Source organism: Diadema setosum, unplaced genomic scaffold (assembly GCF_964275005.1).
Source record: "Diadema setosum unplaced genomic scaffold, eeDiaSeto1 scaffold_32, whole genome shotgun sequence".
Classification (NCBI taxonomy): domain Eukaryota; kingdom Metazoa; phylum Echinodermata; class Echinoidea; order Diadematoida; family Diadematidae; genus Diadema; species Diadema setosum.
This window is the reverse complement of record NW_027307658.1, coordinates 93420-119035: the sequence shown is the minus strand read 5'-3', so window position 1 is coordinate 119035 and position 25616 is coordinate 93420. Positions and strand designations below refer to the sequence as shown.

The 25616-nt window shown below is 36.0% G+C and overlaps 1 protein-coding gene across 1 annotated transcript; it reads left to right on the top strand.

The window, feature by feature from the left end:
• The first annotated feature begins 5034 nt into the window (after positions 1-5034).
• LOC140245778 (uncharacterized) lies at positions 5035-24772 on the top strand. Its single transcript, XM_072325299.1, has 4 exons — positions 5035-5128; positions 6255-6500; positions 22444-22542; positions 24498-24772. The coding sequence occupies exons 1-4, from the start codon at positions 5035-5037 to the stop codon at positions 24770-24772; spliced, it is 714 nt and encodes a 237-aa protein (XP_072181400.1).
• The last annotated feature ends 844 nt before the right edge of the window (positions 24773-25616 follow it).

The window sequence follows — 25616 nt, the reverse complement described above, 5'->3', positions numbered from 1 at the left end:
GTTAGCTTTAATTATCTATGTATCTATTACAACTCATGATTATCACTTAACAGTGTTAACGCTTGTGTGCATACGCAAAGCGCGTTAACTCCAGCCATGTTAACTTGGAATAACTGCAACTAAAGCTGCCTAAAAAAAGAAAATTATTCCAAAATATATAATACTGTACCCATAACTTCAGGAATAATCTTTGTTATGATACAGGTGGGGTGTCCCTGGGAGGGTAGTAATTTCCTTCTTTATGGAATAACCTAATAGCTCGCTAAACATGAACACATTCTGGACGATATTCAATTATAGTATTAAGAACAAAGTGATCCATATTATTTCCATTTTTTCTTTTCTTTTCAATGGGCCACTTTTTTCCACTGTCATATTTACTTTATTCTGTATAAACTTGCAAAGTATAGGAATTGCCTTTATTGATTTTTCTACCATATTATGCTATTTTGTTTTATTATTTCATACGTTATGATCCTCGCAAAATGTTTATCTTACAAAATGATAATACGATAAATTATGTAATTTGTGCTTGCATTTTACTAGAATTGCTGTTGAAGGGAAGTAAAAATGACAACTGAATTGAAATATTTAGATATATCGCTGTTGCGGTATATCTTTTTATGCATAGATACATGCTCGTATTGTATTTATAGAGTTTTTCGTGGCTACATTCCTGAAATTGTAGAGCATTTTTATGTTTATTGTGCATTCATATTTACTATGTTTGAAGTGGTAGAGTGAGCTTGGTTTAACCATTTTACGCTTTAACGCTTTCAAATTCGCTTTACGCACCCAAATCAGTGGTCACAAGTAAATTCATATAATAATAAACATTCATAGTTTCGTGTTTGGGCATGAACTTATAAGTTTGTGCATTCAAGTTAAGCACTGGAAAAGCACTTGAAAGCACTTTCATTTTCGTTCTTGAGCGAACGGTTATAACAATACTTGAGCATTCACGTTTGTAATGCACGTATGTTATTTATAAATAAGCAAGAATGATTATGTGTAGCCAATCATTGAATGTGATTTACGTTAATTTTTTCATCTTTAATTTCATTATCATGAGCATAGCATTTCTTTATTTGAACATCTTGATTTTTAACTTCAATATCAATTACTCATTTTCTCATGTCATTACATGACTTTCTTTATATCTAATTTCCATCTTTATTTCATTGAGATCATCATCATTTTATAGTGTTTATATAACCCGAGACTTCATGTGGAGTTTTTATTATTTTTTCATTATGATCCTCATACTGATTTATGATCTTCATTCAGATTTACCTACTTATTGGCATCAGTATGTGTGATCCACATATTTCGTAGTCATTATTAATATTCAATTTAAAACGCAGTGCAGGTTATGTACTTTTTAATGGGCATTGTACAGGTTCAATTCGATGCTCCTTTTATGAAATTGTTTGCTCATATGCGAATTTGAATACCTGAAAAGAGCTGTTTCAGGAGGGGCGGAGTTGAATAGCCATTACCGAAAATACATTAATAAATATGCGTGTCCAATGGTATACAATGCACAAATGCGAAATCGCGTGCCGACTTTGTCAATTACGGTTGAGTTACTATTTAATGATGCTTGATCAAATTTAGCGATAATGAATGATTGAAATAGAATGACAAAAGAATGAAACCAGTGGAAACAGGTCGCAAAACCTATATCTTCAAACCGGAATTATCAAGATGTACGTAGTGTATACAACTACTGCAGATCAGCATTTTTCGACAGTTACCACCTCCTTGGTTAAATTCAGCGTGATGCTGTATTTCATCTCTGTGAATGCATAATGTTGTAATACAATAGTTCATTGGGCAGGGAGAGATGTAATGCCAGCAATAATTCATGCGGATCAAGAAAATTCAAAGTCAACAACTGTGGGGGTTTTCAATTGATGGCAATACGTGATGGTCATTTTCATAATTAAAAATGCGGTCAAAATTATCTTTAATAATATGGTATATGACACAATGATTTTCATCAAAATCTTCTATGGAAAATATGTACGGGAAAGGGTGTTTACTTTCTTTTTTTGCTGAGTGTATATAAATGACAAAAAAAAAATGTTGATTGTGAATGTAAAATTAGCTCCTAGTAGCTCCAACTAAATTTGACGCAGTGGGATCCAAACTAGATGCCTTATTAACTCTTTTAGGAAAGAATCAATTATTGTAACCCTGGTGGGGAGCTGGTTCCAATGGCATGTGACACTTTAAAAGAAGGTTTTTTGTAATCTAGAGGTCCTTCATGATTTTGTCATGATAACATTTGTTCAATACCGGGTTTTTTTTTTTCCTTCTTCTCTTTCTGATCAGAAGGAGCCAGAGCTCTCCATCTGGGTGAAAATGACCAAGAAATTTGCTCAGCAATGGAAATGATTTGCAGCTCAGTGACATTTGCCAACGGTCAAACGGTTTCCATGGTACCCAAACTGATGACCAAAGATGAAATAAGACGAGCGGGAAGCCATTCCATGCTGAAAGGGAAAACAAGATTTACTTGTAGACTTCCCGGTATGCATACACCAATGAAGAGTTTGTCATTGACGAATGTGTCTTGCTGTACCTTGTAAATCTGTTGATCGTTAGATCTTTAGTCCTACAAAATCTAAAAATCTTCGTCGGATATTCAGAGCAACGAGTGTTTTGAGATGTTTCATTGCGTTTTCATATTTTGTTCTTCTAATAACACGCACTAACAAGCACACACACACACACAAACACACACGCGCGCGCGCGCCGCGCATACATACATACATTTTAGTTTACTTAGGAATTTCACATCTCTCAGAAAAATACTGATATCATACTGGATTCAAAGGATCTTAACCTGCAAGATTCCTATAGGGAAAATGGACATTTCATAGTCATGGTAAAACCGATACCTATAATCTGATGACTATAATGATGCAGATCATACGCTTGCTAATGAAAAAAGAAAAACAACCAGACAACGTCCTGATATATGTAGAGAGATCAAAATAATCAAAATGTGGCAAGAATAAGTTTTTCATTAAAGTCTAGTTTATGATGGATAGACTTTGAGTGGTATTAGAGTGACGCCTATACTCCTTCATAAGTAGATGGAATGATATATCATTCGCGTTGTTAAAAGGATTGTATAGTGTTGGTGGAGGAGAGGATTTATTTTTAAATTATTTTTACGAAATGCTCAGAAACAACACATGAAAATGCTACAAAGCATACCTTTCTAAAAGGAATTTAAAGCTTATTTTATGAAAATCGGTTCTGAATTGGCTGAAATATCCAAAATACAAAGCAAAACAAAATGACGTCATGAACTCTAGCAGTTTTCTTATCCATTACAACACCAAGATTCTAAGAATAAATAACTTTTGCATCTATTGTCTGATTTTCCTCAAACTTTCATTGATGGGTTCTACAAATGTTGCTGCTTTCATTCAATTCACATTGATCTTTAGGTTTTGGTTTCCTTTAAATACCAAACTACATGTCTTGAACAAAACTGCAATCAAATAATCCTCAATCACAGAATCTGTGACAATCGGATCTACAATGAAGTGTAAGTATAGGCCAGTGGTCCGTTTTGTCCGACTCCTGGGGTAAAATGGACCTTCGTTTTGTTTTTGTTTTGTTTTTTCTCTTTTGAAATAAGTGATTTCTGATTTTAGTAAAACTATATTGGGTTTTGAATAATTTTGAGTAGGGAACAAACAGCATCAAGAAGAAGACATTCAAAGACGATACAAAGTAAACCTGTCCATTTTAATCCATTTCCCTATGACTGATAATTAATTTCAATCTATTCCCCTGTGCTTTCACTTTCAAATGTTAACAAAAGTTTCAAGACAAGGAGACTTCCAATTACGTCTCTATGTGAAGGAGATTGTGGTCTTGATCGTGCTGATAGACATAGAAACATATGAAGAGTTTGTTTGCAAAAACCGATAATTCCATATTTGCCAAATGGAGATATTTGCGATTAAAGGTCAAGAAAAATAAAGAGAATGATAAGAATTTTTTTTGCTTCTTTTGACCATAACTTCAAAAATGTACCTTTATATGTAGTGACCAATATATCATTTAAAAGATATTATTTTGTACCTTATGACAGAGACCGTACTTCAAAATCTTCAAAAATGGACTTATCGGTTTTTGCGAACAAACTCTTCATATCATAATAGAGACTTGTTTCTTTTCTTTTTCAGATTGTGCTTCTTCACCATGTGACAATGGAGGAAACTGTACGGAGACATACACTGGATACAAGTGTTCCTGTGGCGAAGAATTCTTTGGCCGAGACTGTTGTAAGAAGCAAATTATTTTCCTCCTTATTTCGATCGTATTTGTGTGCGATTGTGTATGGGCGTGTTTTTATATGGATGTGTTTTTTCCACTATACATTTTATGTGTTAAAATACTTGAAACAAGCCACAGCTTCATGGCTTTTAACATAAGATATGTTTTGTATTAAAAATCAGACATAATTTATTTTCAGTGAACAGTATCGTTGATATGTTTTATACACTGTACCATGCAACCAAACGCCCCGTCAAGGAAAAGAACAACAACAAAGAAAAACCCTAAAGAATCAGTACCTCCTTTTCCTTTAAACAGGAAATCTCCCAGAAAACGAACAGAATTCTGGTGACTGAAGCATGTTGGCGACCTAATTTTCTTTAATCTGTAGATAGGTGAACGTTTCTTAATGTCATCCCGCACATGCTCTCTCGGAGATATAGTTACAGTTGATTGCACCTGTCACTGCACCCTATTGACGTCATTTTGGTCATATTACAGGCCCCCTCTGGGTACCTCCGTGAGCTAAATATTGCGTTGGTGAATGAGAATATGAATAATGTGCACTCGTTGGCATTATGGTGTATGCGAATCCACAATCCTATCATGTAATTCACTAAGTGCGTTTCGTCTCATTTCGTTTCCTGCTTTGAAGCATGCAACGTAATCCACACACCAGACAGCGGTACCCAACAATTCTACAACTTTCATGGACTGAACCTCAGAACAAATATGACGTCACTGGATTTTGAAGTCAGCGCAGACCGTGCAGCTCGCATAGCCTTCACAATGGCGCCTTCTCAGACAAATATCCCGTATAGGATCGGTGAGTTTCTTTGTTGAAATCAATATGTTTAGTTTATTCTAGTGCTTAATTTTACAATAATATCAATGCTATATTTGAGGATTTTCATGATATGCACGTACACTTGCATGCGTACCACTTTCTGGCTATGCATATGTTGTATATATCCAGCGAGTGAGTAAAAACGATGGGAAACAGATTCAATCCTCAAAAGTCACCAAGAGGATGTTATTGGCTTGCAATGAGGTGATGATAGTATTTAAATTTCTCCTTAAAGTGATTGATTGATCTTTTGCGTTGGGTAAGGGATAATTCAAGTTAGCAATCATCTTTGTTAAAGCCAATCAAATTTGTGTCCTTCTTTTGTAGTCTGATAGGGGCAGTCCCCCCCCCCCCCCCCGAAAAGTCTACACCCCCTCTTTTCTTGTGCTCGGTCATATAAATGTCAATTAATTTGGTAAGTTTGAAATAGGAATATCACTCAATACAAACGCTTCGTTGCTTTTTTTTTTTTCTAGTTTTGGCTAATAACATTCCCCGGATTTCGTTAGCCGAGGTGAGACAGGCATATATCGCACTACCTGTCAACATCCTATTATATTTTGATTGACGTATTCCTAATATTCCATCGAAACTTGTACACCAGACAGTCAAATTTTAATCATACAAATGAAAAAGCACCTCCCTATTGTCTCCATTACATATGCTATACTTGTCATTTACGAAATGTTTGTCGACGTGTGGATATGTACAACATCGTATTATCTATGTGTTCACATATTTCGATGAATCTTATACACATATAAACTCTCACTGATGTTACTTAAAATTCGTATGATTCGTATTCGTATGATAAAAAAGATCATCTGTCATGAATGCCTAAACCCTTCACTATTGCCAGCATGTATTACTTTATGATGAGTTTCGATACATTTCTGAAATGCGTGCATATATTCATGATATCTATGACTGTATTCACTAAGATTCACGTAAAAGCGTATGCATAATGGCGAATATACTAAATGTTTAAAACCTTCAACTTTTGTTAACATGTTTTTTCATAATCCTCGATACATATCTGATATGTGTGCATTTATCGATCATTAATCCATTCACTAAAATTCAGGTAAAAATTGTTTTCGAACAGTTCTTGGTGGAGATAGAAACAGAGTTACAAAGATTATACGTCTCGGTGTGTTGGAGCTTCGCACGTTCCTGTCCAGCAACAACATGCTGTCTGGGCCTCCACTGTACGATCGCTTCTGGCTGAACTTTGCCTCTGGAAACTTTTCACTCGGTCGCTATGGGAACGCAGATCCATTCTTCAACTGGTTTGATCCAAACCCGTTAGAGTTCAGATCCATCGGACTTATGACTTGGGATGGGTCAACTGGTCGATGGAAGTTTCACTCGTTCTGCTAATATACAATACGATCGTTTTAGAACCAGAAGGGTACAGATAAAAAAAAAAAAAAAAAGACTGAATATAAGAAAGCTATCCTCAGTTGTCAGGCTCATATTCCACTGCTATAACTGCTACAAAATCATCGCGAATAAATTGAAAGATTTTGGATAGGATTTTGGTTTATTACTCAAAGAGCAGCTAAATTGTACGTTATTTTTTGTTTATGTGATCCGCTTTTCATCCGCTTAGATTTACACCAAATCTGACCCCAGTGCGGTAAGTTAATATATCGGGACATGGGATTACATGAGGTCATATACACAATTTGTATGTTATCAAGATGCTACGTTTCATCTTTGTTAACATCTGTTTCAAATCACACTATGGGACCCAATTTATGATAGCGCGCTAACATGCTGAATAAATTAAATTGTGTCTAGGTATAGATATAAGTGTGTGCGTAACATGAAGACAGGGTCACCGTAGTACGGACTGATGGCTCTGCTCAGTAGGAGTATAACCCAAGTCCCATTTTTGTTTTGGGGTTTGTTTTTTCTACAGACAGCGTCACAGGTATACCGCAGAGAAACTACAGTATGCGATCGAAGTTATGTATAACTTTATTGAACAGTCATGATTAAAGAAGGAACATTAGCACATTGTAGTTATGTACTTTGCTGCGTTCCAGTAGCCAATTTTCATTTTGTAAAATTTGACTCCTTATTGGAGATTATATTGATAGTAATATCAAGGTGTTTTCACAATATTGCTACTGCCCGCTTTATTGTATCTAAAATGATTTGAAAAGAATTCCATGTTCTCCCGTTGCTTTTAAGGTAAAATTTAATCCGTTGAGGACAGTTTAATTTTGCTACACCCACGCATTTCCCCATAAAAGCTTGCTCGACTATACCCGGGACTCGTCCTCAACGGGTTAAAGTAGATTTTTCATTGCAGTGTAGATGATAATGAAATGAACATAGCTAAGGTACCTGACACAGTAAATGAAGATAGTTATGATAATGATATTGCTGGATTTTTCTTTAAAGTCATGCTTTCATGCCTGACGCTTAATAGCAGAGCAGATTATGACAACAACAACAAAAATAGTGTGATGATTTTATGGCACATGCACAAGTCAAGTGGTCGGTGAGAGGAAGGTGGTGGTCATCACGGCAATGTTATTCTTCTTTTTCTTCTTTTTTTTTTTTGCCAACAGTTATCTGACAATATTGTTACCAGAGTGTGTATGATGTATTTAAAATCCACCACTGCAAACCAAATGAATGACGTTATAAGAACATATCTGTTTTGCGATTGTGTTTTACATTCTCCTTTATAGCAACGTACAGTGTAATTCCGCAATATTCGAATTCCAGTTTACGTTAAAAGGGTGTGTGACTAAGATTATATTACTGCCCTTCACCAAATTTCCATGTCGTGAATACTTTTTCAACTTCATTTCATTTCATTTCATTACATTCATTTTCATATTGCTCAATGAATAATAAGAAATACATCAAATGTAACAGAATTGAATAATACACGATGTCCAAATAGGAGACATACGTAGAATATTGTAAACATACATATTATGTATAACACATAGTGGTCGATCGATAAGTTGGAATATTGGAACGAATGCTAAAGAAATATGAAGGAACCTACTAAAAAGCAAGCTTGTGGAGCGTAGGTCCCAATTAAATTCGAGCTACAGATTGAGATGAGGAGCATTGGTACAACAAATGACCGAAACATAAAGAAAAAAAATACACACACAAAAAAGCTGCAGTTACCACGGCTTCTCAAACCCAACCCTCTCGTTATGAACGAGTTTTGTTCCGCCATAGGGACATACGGACATAAGGGGTTAATAGGGAGCTTTAGATTTGCAATGCGGACGTTTGAGACGAGTGCGTTGAACGTTCTCCTCTCCCCTGCGTCGCCTTGAAAAGTAGCTTTAGATTACGCTGGGACGCAACGTATATAAAAAAATAAAACGGAGATTGGTGCATCAAGTAGCTCTCTACGTCGTAAATTGAGCGCACGTAAAAATAGCCCAGAACGCGTTGTGAAAAACTTAGACGACGCAAGCTATATGTAGATCGACTTGATGCGCGCGTTTGCGCATGCTCAGAACATAGTTTGTTTGTTTAGGGGTTTTTTTCCCCTCTGAACGTCGCCGTCGCGAAAATCTAAAGCTCCCTTATTGAAGCTTCAGGAGGGTGCCTAGGTGTCGAACATTAGAGGATGGGAAAAGAAACTTACCAATGCATTAATTAGCAACGATTGTATTTCGCTTCACATTGCATTGATAAACTATTGAACATGCACTATAATTCATTAAGAGAGGAGGAATCTCAATGTTTGCTGATGTAATTGTCATTGTTGGAAGTAAAATCCCTTCAACGTCAGACACAGCAATCATGGCAACTGTATATCTATATATAGATTATGCATACTAGTCAATGTACCCGTGGAGTGCCAGAAATCCTCTATGGGTGTACGGAGGTCAAATAACTGTTTGCGCTACTCCTTGGTCTGATCTTGGCCAAACTTGCTCATCTTGTTATTTATATTTGGTTTTTGAATAAAATTGAATTGAATTTAATTGGATTAAACTATTAAATAAAAATCACCTATGATGACCCATGATGATGAACTTGCTTGAAGCATAAGTAGGCGTACACCTGGGAATCCCCATATAAGTAGGCCCAGTGCCGTATGTTAAGAGAGTCTGGCCAACTCGGTTTTTGGCTTATGTGTTTTGAAGCCTGTGATTGGTTAAAAGCTGGTCCCGTGATCTACAGGCGCCATGTCGTTACTGAAGTGCGCTCATACGCAGTGCCCATTGTTAACTACCCCTTATTTGGCTTGGTTATTTTGTCACGTCTGAGCGTACACGCTAACCCTGTAACGCGTAATACGCGCGGTAACGACATGGCGTCCAAATTAGCAGTACTGTTGGCCAGTAGGCCCAGAGCGGGTTGATAGCCAACCCGCTCTGAGTAGGCCTACATAGCACCCTCTATCGGGTGTCTGATTATATTTTGGGGGAATCCCCATATAAGTAGGCCTACATAGCACCCTCTATCGGGTGTCTGATTGCAGCTGACGAAAATTAGAAGTTATTTGACCTTTGACCCCAGTGACATTGACCTTTACAAAAATGAACCCCTCAAGGGCAATTTCGCGGTCAACCTGCATCCACCCACTAAGTTTGATGGAGATCGGACCAAGGACCTGGGAGGAGTAGAATTGCAAACAGACAGACAGACAGACAAAGTTGCTCAAATTATAGTATGATATCATATATAATACATGCATAACACCTGAGTAAATGTGTGTGTGTGTGTGTGTGTGTGTGTGTGGTTGGGTTTCAGTTAATAACAATATTTTGTGGAGTTTGAGTGATAGTGAATAAAGTTTTTTGAAAAAGAAAATTTGCGTGTGTGGTGTGTTTCAAATACAGCCGTGGTGTCTCTTTCAGCATAATTTATGATGTAAATCCTTCTTATAAACAAAGATTATAAGTGGAGTGTTTACATTTAATGTGAATGGAGTATAACTTTTGAAAAAATATCCAATTCCGTATTAAACTGACATGGTAACTTTGGAAAATATAAGAAATTTCGACGTACAGTGGACTTTTTCAGACTAGTGAACCTTGGGAATAACGTTCCTCCGGAATAAACGTATTTCATTTTTGGATTGCACAGGAATTTGCAGAACGATCCGAAGCTTATTTCATTTTCAGATTATCGAACCTTCGAAATAAGGAACCCTATCTTTAATTTCGATTTTTTATTTCATTTACGGACTGTCCAACTTTCGTAACAACATACACTGTACCTACCCATTAAGAAAAATGCAAGGGTGCAGATCAATGTCACAGGAGTACCTCTACGGGTGCAACGTTGCACCTTTCAGACCAGCAAGGTGCAGAGTTGCACCGTTAATGCTCCCACTGTGATACTGGTCTGAAGGGGTGAAAGTTGCACCCATAATGGTGCCACACTGGTAAAAGCACAACAAAAAGAAAAATCTTAGTGTGTACGTTATAACGAATCTTATTTTTATTTTAGAATCAACCAACCTTCAGAAGACCGAGTCATATTTTATTTCATTGTTTTCGAACAACAGAACACTACCAAATATTGGAATCATCTCGCTTTTTTTTTAAGGACTAACAAACATTTAGGTACACGAAAATTGTGTTTCGTTTAACGAACACCCGAAATGACGAACATCATTCCGGTGATACATACCTGATCATTCTATACTCTCTCTCTCAAAAAAAGGGTTGTAGAAAAACTGTTGAAAACACACTTTTCCATTTGTGTTATGATCCCAAACTAAAGAATAATGTAGAAGAAAGATAGCCCTTTCAGAAAATAACTATGAGAAACTTAAGATTGACACAGTTGACCAATTTCACCTGTTTTTAATCCTTACATGAAATCAAGGGGGACTTTTTGTTTGTTTTGTGGTGCACGGTCACATAATTATTAATTCATTGCCATTTATAATAATGAGCAACTTTGTCATTAATGGTCATCGTTTCTCACAAGATTTAAGAAAACAGAATATGTTTGATTAATTATTTTGCATGCTACAATAATTACAATAAAAAAACTAGAAATTCTATGGCGATTGGTATACATCTGCCATAATGCATGGTTCTCCAAGTAGGTCTATTGTACTTTTAGACAATGTCTGATGAAAGTTTCACATCATTGGCAAAATATTAAAATATCATGTTTGTCACAAATGTGTTTAATGTTCACTTTCCTTGAAGTAAAGGTTTATTTGCATTAGAAGCTATGATTGTTTATTCAAGAGAGCAGGTCTTTTTTGGGGGGAGTGGATTTGAGGATTCTTACTTGACTTTTGACCCTTTTATAAGTTTTTTTTTTTTGCAATGATTCATTTTCAAGGTATGGAGAGAAAGTGTAAATTCAGTTTTAAATAGTCAAATTTTGGTATTTGAACCTGACCTTCGACCCTTAACCTTTGACCCTTTGACCTTGAAATTCCAAAGAGAATCACGGTCAGGCAGGACATGCACACATATCTAAGTATCTAAATGTCATGATGATACCTTGAACAACATCCGAGATATGGAGGAAGAAGTGAAATTTAGTATTTTCACTTGACCTTTGACCTTTTGACTTTTTTGTTAAAAAAAAAACAAACAAGTAAATAAAAAACCTTCCAAGAAAATCTCTGCTGTGCGCAATGCAAGAACAGTATACACAAAGTTTCAATGAAAAACCATGCAGGCATTGCATAATAAGGGGAAAGTGATATTTTGAGAAGTTGACTTTGACCCACTTACCTCAAAAGTCTCTAGTCAGTACATACATATGTAATATATTTTATTTGAAGTTTTCTTAAGCCTTTTCTGAGATAGATGGTCACAATGATTTTACATTGTCAAGAAAGAAAATGATAGAATATATAATGTATAAATCAGGCACCGAGAAGTACGTCGCTCTTGACAAAAGTCAGGGAGATTTCTGTATAAAGTATTACATGGAGTTATTTATTCAAATGAAAATTTGTTTAAGAAATACGTTTTGTTGACAATAATCGGCGTTCTTTTTGTAAGCAAATCATAGAAACAAAATGTAACATAAACAAAATGTATCCATTTATTCTGAGATTGGGTGTATGTTAAAGGAGAAGTTCACCTTCATAGACATGTGGGTTGAGTGAACCCAGCAATATTAGTAGAACACATCAGTGAGAGTTTGAGGAAAATCGGACAATCCATTAAAAAGTTATGAATTTTTGAAGTTTCTGCTCAGTTATGGCTAGATGACAATACTACTATAGCTTGTGATGTCACATCTGTACAACGATATAAAGAAAGAATAAAGAAAATTCCACATATTTCCACTTTTCTCGCATAACAAAATAACATTCGACTTCTCTTTTTCAGGAGGCAGGCTTAATAATATTACCCTTAACAAACGTCAGTAACAAGTCAAAGAAATGTGCACTTTATTCAAAAAGTAAAGTTTTGTGAAATTCTCCTTTTATTTTCCTTATATCGTTGTACGCATGTGACATCATACACTGTAGAAGTCTTCTTATCCAGCAGTGACTGCGGAGATATTTTACAGTTTCATAACTCTGGGACGGATTGTCGGATTTTCCCTAAACTTTCATTGACGTGTTTTACTATAGGTTTTCCCGGTCAATTTCATATTTTTGTCACTCAAATTCATTAATGTGCATTCAAATTCACGCAGCGCACGCACGCAAAAATATTGGGGCATTCAAATTCAGAATCCGAGCGATCAATTTCATTTATGAGCGTTCTATTTCGTTTTCGTGAAATCAATTTCACGATTGGGCATTCAATTTCAAAATGCGAGCACCGACTTTCCTACTCGTGCATTCAAATTCATGCGATAGTCACGTGATAGTCCCAATGAGCTTGTTTGGAGCGTTCAAATTCATTTTGAGGCGATCAAGTTCCTACTTCGTGCAATCAATTTAACGAGGAAAATGGAGGAGACTTTTAAGAACGGAAAAAGGGCCAACACAACCAATGAATGCTTGCATATAGTGTAATTAGGATTGTTAACATGTTCTACATTGTTCTCTGTTCATGTATTCTTTGTTATTCATCTCAATAAATTTCATAGTGCAATGTCCAATAAGCAGTGCATCCAAACAACACAACGACGAGTAATCATATTTCTTGATGATACTGCAACGCCCTAACACCAACCACATTAATGACAATTCATCAATTTAAGACAAACTGACACACAATGATCTCACATAGTCCCGCAAAATTAAATCAATAAGACAGCAATACACAACAAACAACACGTATAAAATACTCATGTATGCTTTTCAAAATAGTCGAAATTATGGTTTTTTTTTTCCTCGACAGTGTCAACCAACCCTCCGTATTATGTTCGTCTGTAAACCTATACAGTGCCTAATTTTTGTTTGTTTCATTTTCTATCAAAGAAGATGGCTGGATAACCCATATTCAGCTGCAAAAGCTGGTCTTCCATATGGGGTCCAGTTAGATGTTTTGCTCTTTGCGATGAATAATGAAGTGGGATCTTTTACATGCATGAGTTGTGACTCTTTTACACGTGGGACCTCCATTTTATGTCCAATCCCAGGGACATGTGCCTGTATATTCCTATTTGCTAAGCGCGAGTTCAAAATTGTCAATTAACAGGTGGACCTCTACTGCAAAATAAATAATAATCATAAATCCCAATATATCCAAAGCCAAGTGAGAAACACATGCATACACTTCCCCAAACTAACTAAATTCAAGACTTCTTTTAAATTGAATGCAGTTATTCGGAACATGGTTGCCTATTCACGAATTTGAATGACCGACGAGATTCCGTCGCCAGCTTGACATGAATTTGAATGCTCAATGATGAAATGCGTGCTCCTCTCTTAAATTTGAATGCTCCGATAGTGAATTTGAATGTTCCGATAGCGAATTTGAATGCTCCGATAGTGAATTTGAATGCTCCCAGAGTGAATTTGAATGCTCGGATAGTGAATTCGAATGACCGGATTTTGAATTTGATTGCTGATTCAGTGCTGCGAGCGTGGAATGCGTGAAATTGAATGCTCGGAATAGGAACTTGAATGACAAAAGTATGAAATTGACCGGGAAAACCTATAATATTGTTGCGTACACTCAGTCCACATGTATATGATGGTGGACTTGTCCTTTAACGTTTGAGTTGACAGATATTGTGGAAAGATATCCACATAAGGCTTGAATTCAGTTTGATATCACATGCTTTTGAAGAGAGACATGTTACATTCCTGGAGTTGGTATAGGGCAACGGTTTTATAGAGGCTGAAATATTAGATCCCAAATCCATATTTAAAGAATTTTAATGGTTTCAGGTCACAACACAGAGCTCTACACGTTACAAAATATAATGAAATATCTTTTGATTTGAAGAAGAATTGCTGCATTCAACATGACACCATGAAAAATTTAGAATCAGCTCGTATACATAACAACGTTACAGTAATAAATAGCAGTAAAAATATGTAATTTGCGTGTTTTATATAGGTTTTCCGGTCAATTTCATACTTTTGTCACTCAAATTCATTAATGTGCATTCAAATTCACGCAGCGTACGCACGCAAAAATATTCGGGCATTCAAATTCAGAATCCGAGCGATCAATTTCATTTATGGGCGTTCTATTTCGTTTTCGTGAAATCAAATTCACGATTGGGCATTCAATTTCAAAATGCGAGCACCGACTTTCCTACTCGTGCATTCAAATTCATGCGATAGTCACGTAATAGTCCCAATGAGCTTGTCTGGAGCGTTCAAATTCATTTTTAGGCGATCAAGTACCTACTTCGTGCGATCAATTTAACGAGGAAAATGGAGTAGACTTTTAAGAAAAGGAAAAGGGCCAACACAACCAATAAAGGCTTGCATATATAGTGTAATTATGGTTTTTTACAGGTTCTACATTCTTCTCTGCTCAGGTATTCTTTGTTTTTCATCTCAATAAATTTCAAATTGCAATGTCCAATCAGCAGTGCATCCAAACAACACAACGACTAGTAATCGTAATATTTCTTGGTGATACTGCATGCTGACAACGCCCCAACACCACGAACCACATAATCATTATAATGACAATTCATCAATTTAAAGACAAACTGACACACAATGATCTCACATATTGTCCCACAAAAGTTACTCAATAAGACAGCAATACACAACAAACAACACGTATAAAATGTTAAAGTATCAATTTCAGTATAGTCGAAATTGTGTTTTTTTCCTCGAAAGTGTCAACCAACCCTCCGTATTATGCTCGTCTGTAGGCCTATACAGTGCCTAATTTTCGTTTGTTTCATTTTGCATCAAAAAATATGGCTGGATAACCCATATTCAGCTGCAAAAGCTGGTCTTCCATAATATGGGGTCCAGTTTGATGTTCTGCTCTTTGCGATGAATAAATGAAGTGGGATCTTTTACGTGCATGAGTTGTGACTCTCTTACACATGGGACCTCCATTTCATGTCCAATCCGAGGGACATGTGCCTGTATATTTCTATTTGCTAAGCGCGAGTTCAAAATTGTCAATGAACAGGTGGACCTCTACTGCAAAATGAATGATCATCATGAATCCCAATATATTCAAAGCCGAATGAGAAATACATGTATACACGACCCCAAACTAACTAAATTCAGGACTTCTTTTAAATTGAATGCAGTTATTTGGAACATGGTTGCCTATTCACGAATTTGAATGACCGACGAGATTCCGTCGCCAGCTTGACATGAATTTGACTGCTCATTGATGAAATGCGTGCTCTCTCTCTTCAATTTGAATGCTCCTATATTGAATTTGAATGTTCCGATAGTGAATTTGAATGCTCCGATAGTGAATTTGAATGCTCCGACAGTGAATTTGAATGCTCGGATAGTGAATTCGAATGACCGGATTTTGAATTTGATTGCTGATTCAGTGCTGCGAGCGTGGAATGCGTGAAATCGAATGCTCGGAATAGGAACTTGAATGACAAAAGTATCAAATTGACCGGGAAAACCTATAATAACGCAGCTTCGGAATAACAAACATCATATAGAAATATAGATTAGAAATTGCAATGAAAGACTAAATGAGGCCATACAATTTGAGTTATTTTAGGAAATATAGTTTGTAATTAATGTAACTGATATAAGGCTTCGCTCATCGAATAAATTGTTATGAAAATTAATCGTCAGAGGGCAATGGAATCGTATGGAAGGGAAGTGTACCGGTATAGGTGTTTGGTTATAAGAATACTATTGAACTGTGTTGTCAGTTGTGCAGAAGAGTAGACATTGCTGCCTTTTATTGATATTCCATGTAGGTACTTGAAAAAAAAAATGAATATCCTTCGTTGGCAGAATGCCGTAGTCATTAATGTTATTGGTATAATTGTTAACACTTTGAATACAAAAGTAGGCGCCTGGATCGCATGGGCAACCACTATAAAACAGCTAATTGGCTAGAAAGTCATGAATAGAAACGGGGTCGATCTGAAGCTGTATGATAGGAAGGGCAATGTGCTGTGCCAGAAGGAAGACCCCCCCCCCCCCTTTTATATAAGTTGGTATTTGAAGGAGTGACGACATGATGACCAAGGCCATGGGCGTCAATCGGGTAAAGAGGTCGGGCAAACTTTGCCCCTCCCATACCAAATCAGGGATGGTTATGAAAACAAAAGTGGTTCTCGTTGACCGCTGAAGTACGATGGTAAGCTAATAAATAGAAACAGATCGTTTGATTTCAATTCTAAAATTACCATTACAAAAGAAAAAAAAATCCCCTTAAGCCCCCCTCCCCCCCCCCCCCCATTCACCCGGCTGTCCTCCATGCACATTCTGCTAAGTTTTGACACTCCCCTCCCCCCCCCCCCATCATAAAACGAATCGACGCCCTTGATCAAGGCTAATGAAATGAAGATGGCGGGGGGGGGGGGGGGAGGGGGATTAATGCGCGATGAATAATGCCTGTATGGTTGTCCCATTTTTTTTTTTTTTCATTTTGCTGCCAAATGATTGCGAATAGAAAGGTATGCCATCAATACTCGCTGATTATTCTGTTTGGTTCTTCTGACAGAGCGATAGTGTAATATTGCACCGTGGGCATTAGGTGCTTTGCGATTTCAGAACCCGTTTGACTCTGTGACATTACACACTTTACTGTCAATGTATACATGTACATACAAAGGTGTACACACACACACACACACGCACACACTCACACACACACACACGAACACACGCATGCAAAGTGAGAGACAGTAATTTCGTATTGCGTCAATGTACCCCCAAGAGGTTCACAAAGCCGTCGTACATTTGCCGTTTCTAAAGAAGTATAAATTTTATAAAACGTTTATTGATTTTATTTAGGCAAACGCATTGCAGCATAAAACCACTGACATTATTTCTCTGCTGGACTGATGTTGGTAGCATTAATAAGGTATCCACTTTCAAGTCACAGCAGCGTCACAGCGTCACAGCGTCACAGCGTCACAGCGTCATAGCATCTTTATCAGAAGATATGGCGGAAATTCTACCCAAAATTATTGTGACGCTAATCTTATGCGGTAAGTTTTCTTTTTAAATGACCAAGATATGTATATTATTGTGTGATGAAATTGATTTTTATCTCTTATATACATACAGTTAACAACAAAATAATATTATTCATACCCATGGGAAATTTTTAGTTTTGAGCAGATTTCTTCAAAGTAAATGATGGAGTGATGGTGATTGGGTGTTATATCTCAACATTTCTATTGTTATGCAAATGAGGTGAAACTGGAGAGGACAAATAAGATAAAAAGTTAACACCTTATCACCATCACTCCATCCTTCACTTGTAAGAAATTTGCTCAAAACTAAAAATTTCTCAGGGGTATGAATAAGTTTATTGTTAACTGTATAGGTCCTATACTTGTGTATCACGCTGATGTACTGGAATGTCTGACATTTTTATACAAATTAGCTATAATCATCTATGTTATCTATTACAATTCATGATTATCACTTAATGTTTAAGCTTGTGCGCATACGTAGTGGGCGGTAACTCCATCCTTGTTAACATGGAATAACTGCGATTAGAGCTGCCTGAAAACAAAGAAAATAATACGAAAATATGATATTGTATTCATAACTGTAAGAATAATCCTTGTTATTAAACAGGTAGGGGTGTCACTGGGATGGTGGTATTTTCATCCCTGTGATGATGGACTATTAAACATAACAGATCACTACACATGAACACTTTCTGGATGATATTCAGTTACATATTAAGTGCAGAGTGATCCGTATTTCCATTTTCTTTGCTCTTCAATGGACCACATTTTTTCCGATTGTTAAATTTACCTTTTCTGTTTAAACTTGCAAAATATGCGAATTGGTGTTATCGATTTTTCTGCTATGCTATGCTATTTTATTCTGTTATCTACTTTATGATCCTCGCAATATGTTTTTCTTACAAAATAATAAAACGATGAATTCTGTATTTTGTGCTTGTATTTTGTTCCAACTTTTGTTGAATAGAATAAATATGACAGCTTAATTGAAATGTTTAGGTATAGCGCAGAGCCTATTTTGCGATCATTCTTTTCTTATATAGATATATACACGTATATTGTATTACAAAAATGATTTTCCTGGCCAAATTCCTGAAATTGTCGAGCATTTCATGTTATGTGCATTCAAATTATTATCATTATTATTTTTTTTGAAGTGGTGAAGTGACCTTGATTAAACGGTTTCACGTTTAATGCCTTCAGATTCATTTTAGGCACTAAAATCAGTTGTCACAAGTTTAAATTCAGATGTAAGCATTCAGTTTCGTGTTTGGGCATGAAATTACATGTTTGTGCATTTGGTACGATGGGCTAGATAAGCATTTAAAAGCACTTTCTTTTTTGTTCTTGAGCAAGCGATTTTCAAAATTTCTTATTGAGCATTCCCTTTTGTAATGCACGTATATTATTCACAAATATTTCTCATCATAAATTCCATCATAATGATCATAGAATTGTATATATTCAACATCCAGATTGTTTTTCTTTTGCTAAACATTTTAAACATGTAAACTTCAGTATAAAATCCTTATATCGTCATGTCATTACATGGCTTTCTTTATCTCTAATTTACATCTCTGTTTCAATAAAATCATCATATTGTGTTTATATAATGTTCATTTGGCATCTTTATCATTTTTCATTATGATCATCATAGTGATTTGTGATCTCCATTCAAATTCACTCACTTATTTGCATCATCATGTGTCATCCACATGTAGTCGTCATTACCATTCAATTTAAAACAAATGATGTACTTTATAATGGACATCGTACAGGTTTAAATTCGATGCTGCTTTCATGAAATTGTTTGCTCATATGCGAATTTGAATACTTGAAAAGAGCTGTTGACAAATGGAGACGAAGTTGAAAAGCCATTACCGAAAATATATGCGTGTTCAATGATTTTAGTCGCGTGCCGACTTTGTCAGTTACGGTTGAATGTCTATTTATCGATGCGTGATCAAATTTGACGAAAATGAACGATTGAAATTGAATGACAAAAGAATGAAATCGGCCGCAAAAACGTATATCTTCAAATCGGAATTGTTAAAAGTTTGTGTATATTACAATTACTGCACACAGTATTCTACGACAGTTAATTAAATTCAGCGTGGTGCTGTATTCCATCTCTGTGAAGGCATAATATTTTCCAATAGTTCATTGGCCATGCAGTGGTAATACATGAAGATCAAAAATAAATGTATGCCAGGAATTAATTCATACGGATCAACTTCAAAGTAACAAACTGTGGAGGTTTTCCATTGATGGCAATACGAGATGCCCATTTTGATAATTAGAAATGCAGCCAAAATTATCTTTAATATGGTATATGACTCAATGATTATTATCAAAATCATCTACGGAAAATATGTACAGGAAAAAGTGTTTACTTTTTTCTTTTTTTCTGCTGAGTGTATATAAAAGGCATAAAATGCTCCTTGTGATTGTAAAATTAGCTCCTAGTTGCTCCAACGTTGACGCAGTATCATCCCAATTAGTTGCATCCTAAACCTTTTTAGGGAAGAAGAAATCATCACACTGGAGTGGGGAGCTGGTTCCAATAGCATATGACACTTGAAAAGAAGGAGTTTTGAAATCTAGAGGTCAGGCACAATGCTGTATTTATTCGATACCGTTTTTTCTTTTCTTTTTTTCTTTTTGTTCAGAAGGAGCCAGAGCTCTCCATCTGGGTGAAAATGACCAGGAAATCTGTTCAGCAATGGAAATGATTTGCAGCTCAATGACATTGGCTAACGGACAAACGGTTTCCATGGTACCCAAACTGATGACCGAAGATGAAATAAGACGAGCGGGAAATCATCCCATGCTGGAAGGAAAAACTAGATTCACTTGTAGACTTCCCGGTATGTTTAATATGCCTTTGACGGGGTTGTCATTGACGAATGTGTCTTGCTATACCATGTAAATTTGTTGATGGTTAGATTTTTAATCCTATAAAAGTAACTGAAGAAAAACAAGTGTTTCCAGATGTTTTATTGCGTTTTCATTTTTTTTCTTATAATATCATGCACACTTTTTTCAGTGATCCTTTATTAATTCCATTTCCTTTGAAAATATAACAGTTAAAAAAAATACACATCATATAAATAACATTTGTCATAAATGTTCATGCATGTACGAAACATATTCCATGAAAACAAGAATTATCACTCAATTCATTTTAAGGCAGAAATCAAGCAGGAAAAAAAAAGGATGAATTATCCGGTCAATTTCTTTTTAACTCAAAAAAGTACATATGCAATTACAGGCATATTAGCCAAGCACTAAAAAGAAAAATAGAAAAATGGAATCTCTATCATATAAAAGAAGAACAAGAGCAACAAAAAAAAAAAAGCACAAGCACACAAGCACACACACACACACACACACACCCACACACACATTTTAGTTTACTTCGGATTTTCACATCTCTCAGAGAAATATTGATATCATACTGGATTCAAAGGATGTTAACCTGCAAAATTCCCATATGAAAAATGGAAATTTCATATTCATGGCAAAACCGACCGTCTGATGATCATAATGGTGCAGATCATACACTTAGTAATGCAAAAAAGAAAAACAACCAGACAACATCGAACAAGGAATTCGCACCCAAACAATTTAGCTTTGCTATGTTGTCATGGGAACACCATTAAAGTGCGGATCAGTTGATGCATGCTGAATGTTATTAAGGGCTACGGAGCATATAATTGCATATTCAGTTTGATACACACAGATGTGTATATGCGTGTGTGCATTTATGCGTTATTTGTAATGAATGAGCAATCATGAATGCGCAGACGGCCTGATATACTATCAGTATGTAGCGAGGTCAAATAGATTAAATGTGGCAAGAATTTGTTTGTCTAGTTTAGGATGGATAGACTTTGAGTGGTATTGAGTGACGGCTATACTCCTTCATAAGTAGATGGAATGATATGTCATTCGTATTGTTAAAAGGATAGTATAGTATTGGTGGAGGAGAGGATTTATTTTTAAACTTTTTCCGAAATACTCAGAAACCACATATGAAATGCCACAGAGCATGCAATTCTAAGAGGAATTTAAAGCTTATTTTATGAAAATCGGTTCTGAAATGGCTTGAGATATCCAAAAAAAAAAAGCAAAACAAAGCGATTCAAAATGACGTCATGAACTCTAGTAGTCTTCTTATCCATTACAACACCAAAACTTTAAAAATTGATAACTTTTGCATCTATTGTCGGATTTTCCTCAAACTTTCACAGATGTATTCCACTAATGTTGCTGCCTTCATTCAATTCACATTGTTCTTTAGGTTTTGGTTTCCTTTAAATACTAAACTAAATGTCTTGAACAAAACTGTAATCAAATAATCCTCAATCACAGAATAAGTGAAAATCTGATTTACTATGAGGTGTATGTATAGGCCAGTGGTCCGTTTTGCCCGACGCCTGGGATAAAATGGACCTTCGTTTTGTTTTGTCTTTTTCCTTTTTTAAAGAAGTAATTACTGATTTCAGTAAAACTATAAGGGGATTTGAAGAATTTTTAGTAGGGAACAAACAGCATCAACCAAATATCATCTTGTCGCATCAGAAGAAATTCAAAGACGATATAAAATAAACCTGTCCGTTTTAATCCATTTCCCCTATGACTGAACAATTAATTTCAATCTTTTCCCCTGTGCTTACACTTTCAAAGTTAAAAAGTTTCAAGACAAGGAGGCTTCCAATTCTGTCTCTGTGTGAAGGAGACTGTGTTCTCGATCGTGTTGATGGACATAGAAACATATCATAATGGAGATTTGTCTCTTTTTTTTTCAGATTGTGCTTCTTCACCTTGTGACAATGGGGGAAACTGTTCGGAGACATACACCGGATACAAGTGTTCCTGCGGCGAAGAATTCTTCGGCCGAGACTGCTGTAAGAAGCAAATCATTTTCCTCCTTCTTACTGCGATCGTGTTTGTGTGCGCTTCTGTGTGGGCGTGTGTGGGTGTGTTTTTTTCACTAGACATATTATGTGTTAAGATACTTTAAACAAGCCACATTTTCATGACTTAACATAAAATATTTTTCTTATTAAACAGCAAACATAATTCATTTTCACTGTTGTATATATATATATATATATATATATATATATATATATATATATTAATATACCAACCAAAAATCCCGACAAGGGAAAAAAACAAACAAACAAAGAAAACCCCTAAAGAATCAGTACCTGCTTTTCCTATAAACAGGAAATCTCCGAGAAAATGAACATAATTCTGGTTACTGAAGAAGGTACGTAGGCGATCTACTTCTCTTTCATCTGTGAATAGCTGAACGTCTCTAATGTCATCCCGGGCATTCTCTTTTATGTCTATCGGAGATATAGTAACTGGTGATTACATCTGCCACAGCATCCTATTGACTTCATTTTCGTCATACTACAGGCCCCTCTAGGTACCTCCGTGAACAAATTATTGCGCTGGTGAATGAGAATATGAATAATGTGCACATCTTTGGCACTATGGTGTATGCGAATGCAAAATCCTATCGTGTAATTCAGCAGACGCGTTTCGTTTCGTTTCGTTTCCTGCTTTGAAGCATGCAACGTAATTCACACACCAGACAGCGGTACCCAACGAATCTACAACTTTCATGGACTGAACCTCAGAACAAATATGACGTCATTGGATTTTGAAGTCAGCGCGGGTCACTCAGCTCGCATCGTCTTAACAATGGCGCCTTCTCAAACAAATATCCCGTATTTGATCGGTGAGTTTCCTCCCTTGTTGAAAGCAATATGCTTAGTTTATTCTAATGCTTTTTCTTATAATAATATCATTGCTATTTGATGATTTTCATTGTATGCACGTACACTTGTATGTACATGTGTACCACTTTATAGCAATGCATGTATCCAACGAGTGAGTAGAACGATGGGAAACAAGATTTAATCTTCAATCCTCCAAAGTCACCAAGATGATGTTATTGCAATAAGGTGATGACACTATTTATATTACTTATGTCCTTTAAGTGATACATTGATCTTTTGCGTTGGGTAAGCGATATCAAGTCAGCAATCATCTTTGTTAAAGCCAATAGTCTGATAGGGGCAGTCCCCCCCCCCCCATACCAACAAAAATTCTACACCACCTCTTTTCTCGGGCTCGGAGATAGGATTTTCAATTAATTTGGCAAGTTTAAAGAATGAGAAAATCACTCAATACAAAAGTTTAGTTGGTTTGGGGTGGTTTTTTTTTCTTCTAATTTTGGCTAATAACATTTCCTGGATATCGTTAGCCGAGGTGAGACAGGTATTATCGCACCACCTGTCAACACCTCATCACTTTATGATTGACGTCTTGTACACCAGATCGCTAAATCTTAATTATAAAAAATAATGCAAAAGCACCTTCCCATTGTCTCCATTACATACCTAACTTGTCATTTATGAAATGTTTGTCAGCGTGCGGATATGGATAATACCGTATTATCAATATTAGTTCACATACTTCTATGAATATATATATATATATATATATATATATTATATATTGTGTATCATACACATCATATATATATATACATATATATCATAGCTCTCATTTATGTTAATGAAAATTCATTGCGTATCCGCCTGATACAAAAAGATCATCTGTTATGAATGCCTAAACTCTTTACTATTGCCAGCATGTATTACTTTATGATGAACTTCGATACATTTCTGAAATGCGTGCATATTTATTCATTATATTTGTGAATGTATTCACTAAGGTTCACGTAAAAACGTATGCATGATGACGAATATACTAAATGTTTAAAACCTTCAACTTTTGTGAACATTTTTTTTTTCATAATCCTCGATTCATAATCCTCGAACAGTTATTGGTGGAAATAGAAACACAGTAACAAAGATTCAACGTCTGGAAGTCCTCATGTTGGAGAAGACCATGTCCAGCGACAACGTGCTGTCAGGGCCTCCAGTGTACGATCGCTTCTGGCTGAACTTTGTCTCGGGAAACTTTTCAGTCGGTCGCTATGGCAACGCAGAGCCGTTTTTCAATTGGTTGGATCCAAACCCGTTAGAGTTCAGATCCATCGGACTTATGACTTGGCATGGGTCAACTGGTCGATGGAAGTTTCACTCGTTCTGCTAATGTACAATACGATCGTTTTAGAACCAGAAGGTAACAGATGCAAATGACTGAATAATAAAGAAAGCGAGCCTCAAATGTCAGGCTCATATTCCACTGCTATAACTGCTACAACATCATCGCGAATAAATTGCAAGATTTTGGATAACATATTGGTTTATTACTCAAAGAGCATCTAAATTGTACGTTATTGCTTTGTTTATGTGACACTCCATTATCCATTTAAATTTGCACTAAATCTTACCCCAGAGCGGTAAAGTCACTATATCGGGACATGGAATACATGAAGTCAAAATGGGCTATTAATGATGCTACGTCTATGTTTCATCGTTGCTAACATCTGTTTAAAATTACACTAAATCATGGCGCTCATTTCATAAAGCACCATACAACAATTGCAACTATTATGGGACCCAATTTCTGATAGCGCGCTATAAAACATGCTGAATAACTGTGTCTAGGTATAGATACAAGTGTGTGTGTGTAACATGAAGACCGGGTCACTGTACTACGGACTCTCAGTGAGAGTAACCCCAGTCGAATCTTTGTTGTTGCTGGGTGGTTTTTTTTTTCCTTTTCTTTTCTAAAGACAGCGTCACAGGTATACCGCAGAGAAACTACATTATGCGATCGAAGTTACGTACAATTTCATTGAACAGTCATGATTAAAGAATTAACATTAGCACTTTGTAGTTACGTACTTTGCTGCGTTCCAGTAGCCAATTTTCATTCTGTAAAATCGAACTCTTTATTGGAGATTGTATTTATATTTATAGTTATATTAAGGTGTTTTCACAATATTGCTACTGCCCTCTTCTTTATTGTATCGAAAATGATTCCCGTTGTT

Bases quoted from the DNA above. Each gene is read 5' to 3' on its own strand.
- LOC140245778 (XM_072325299.1), top strand. From the start codon at position 5,035: ATGACGTCACTGGATTTTGAAGTCAGCGCAGACCGTGCAGCTCGCATA. The intron at 5,129-6,254 runs GTGAGTTTCTTT...GTTTTCGAACAG, and splicing joins AAATATCCCGTATAGGATCG to TTCTTGGTGGAGATAGAAAC. The intron at 22,543-24,497 runs GTAAGAAGCAAA...ATCCTCGAACAG, and splicing joins ATTCTTCGGCCGAGACTGCT to TTATTGGTGGAAATAGAAAC.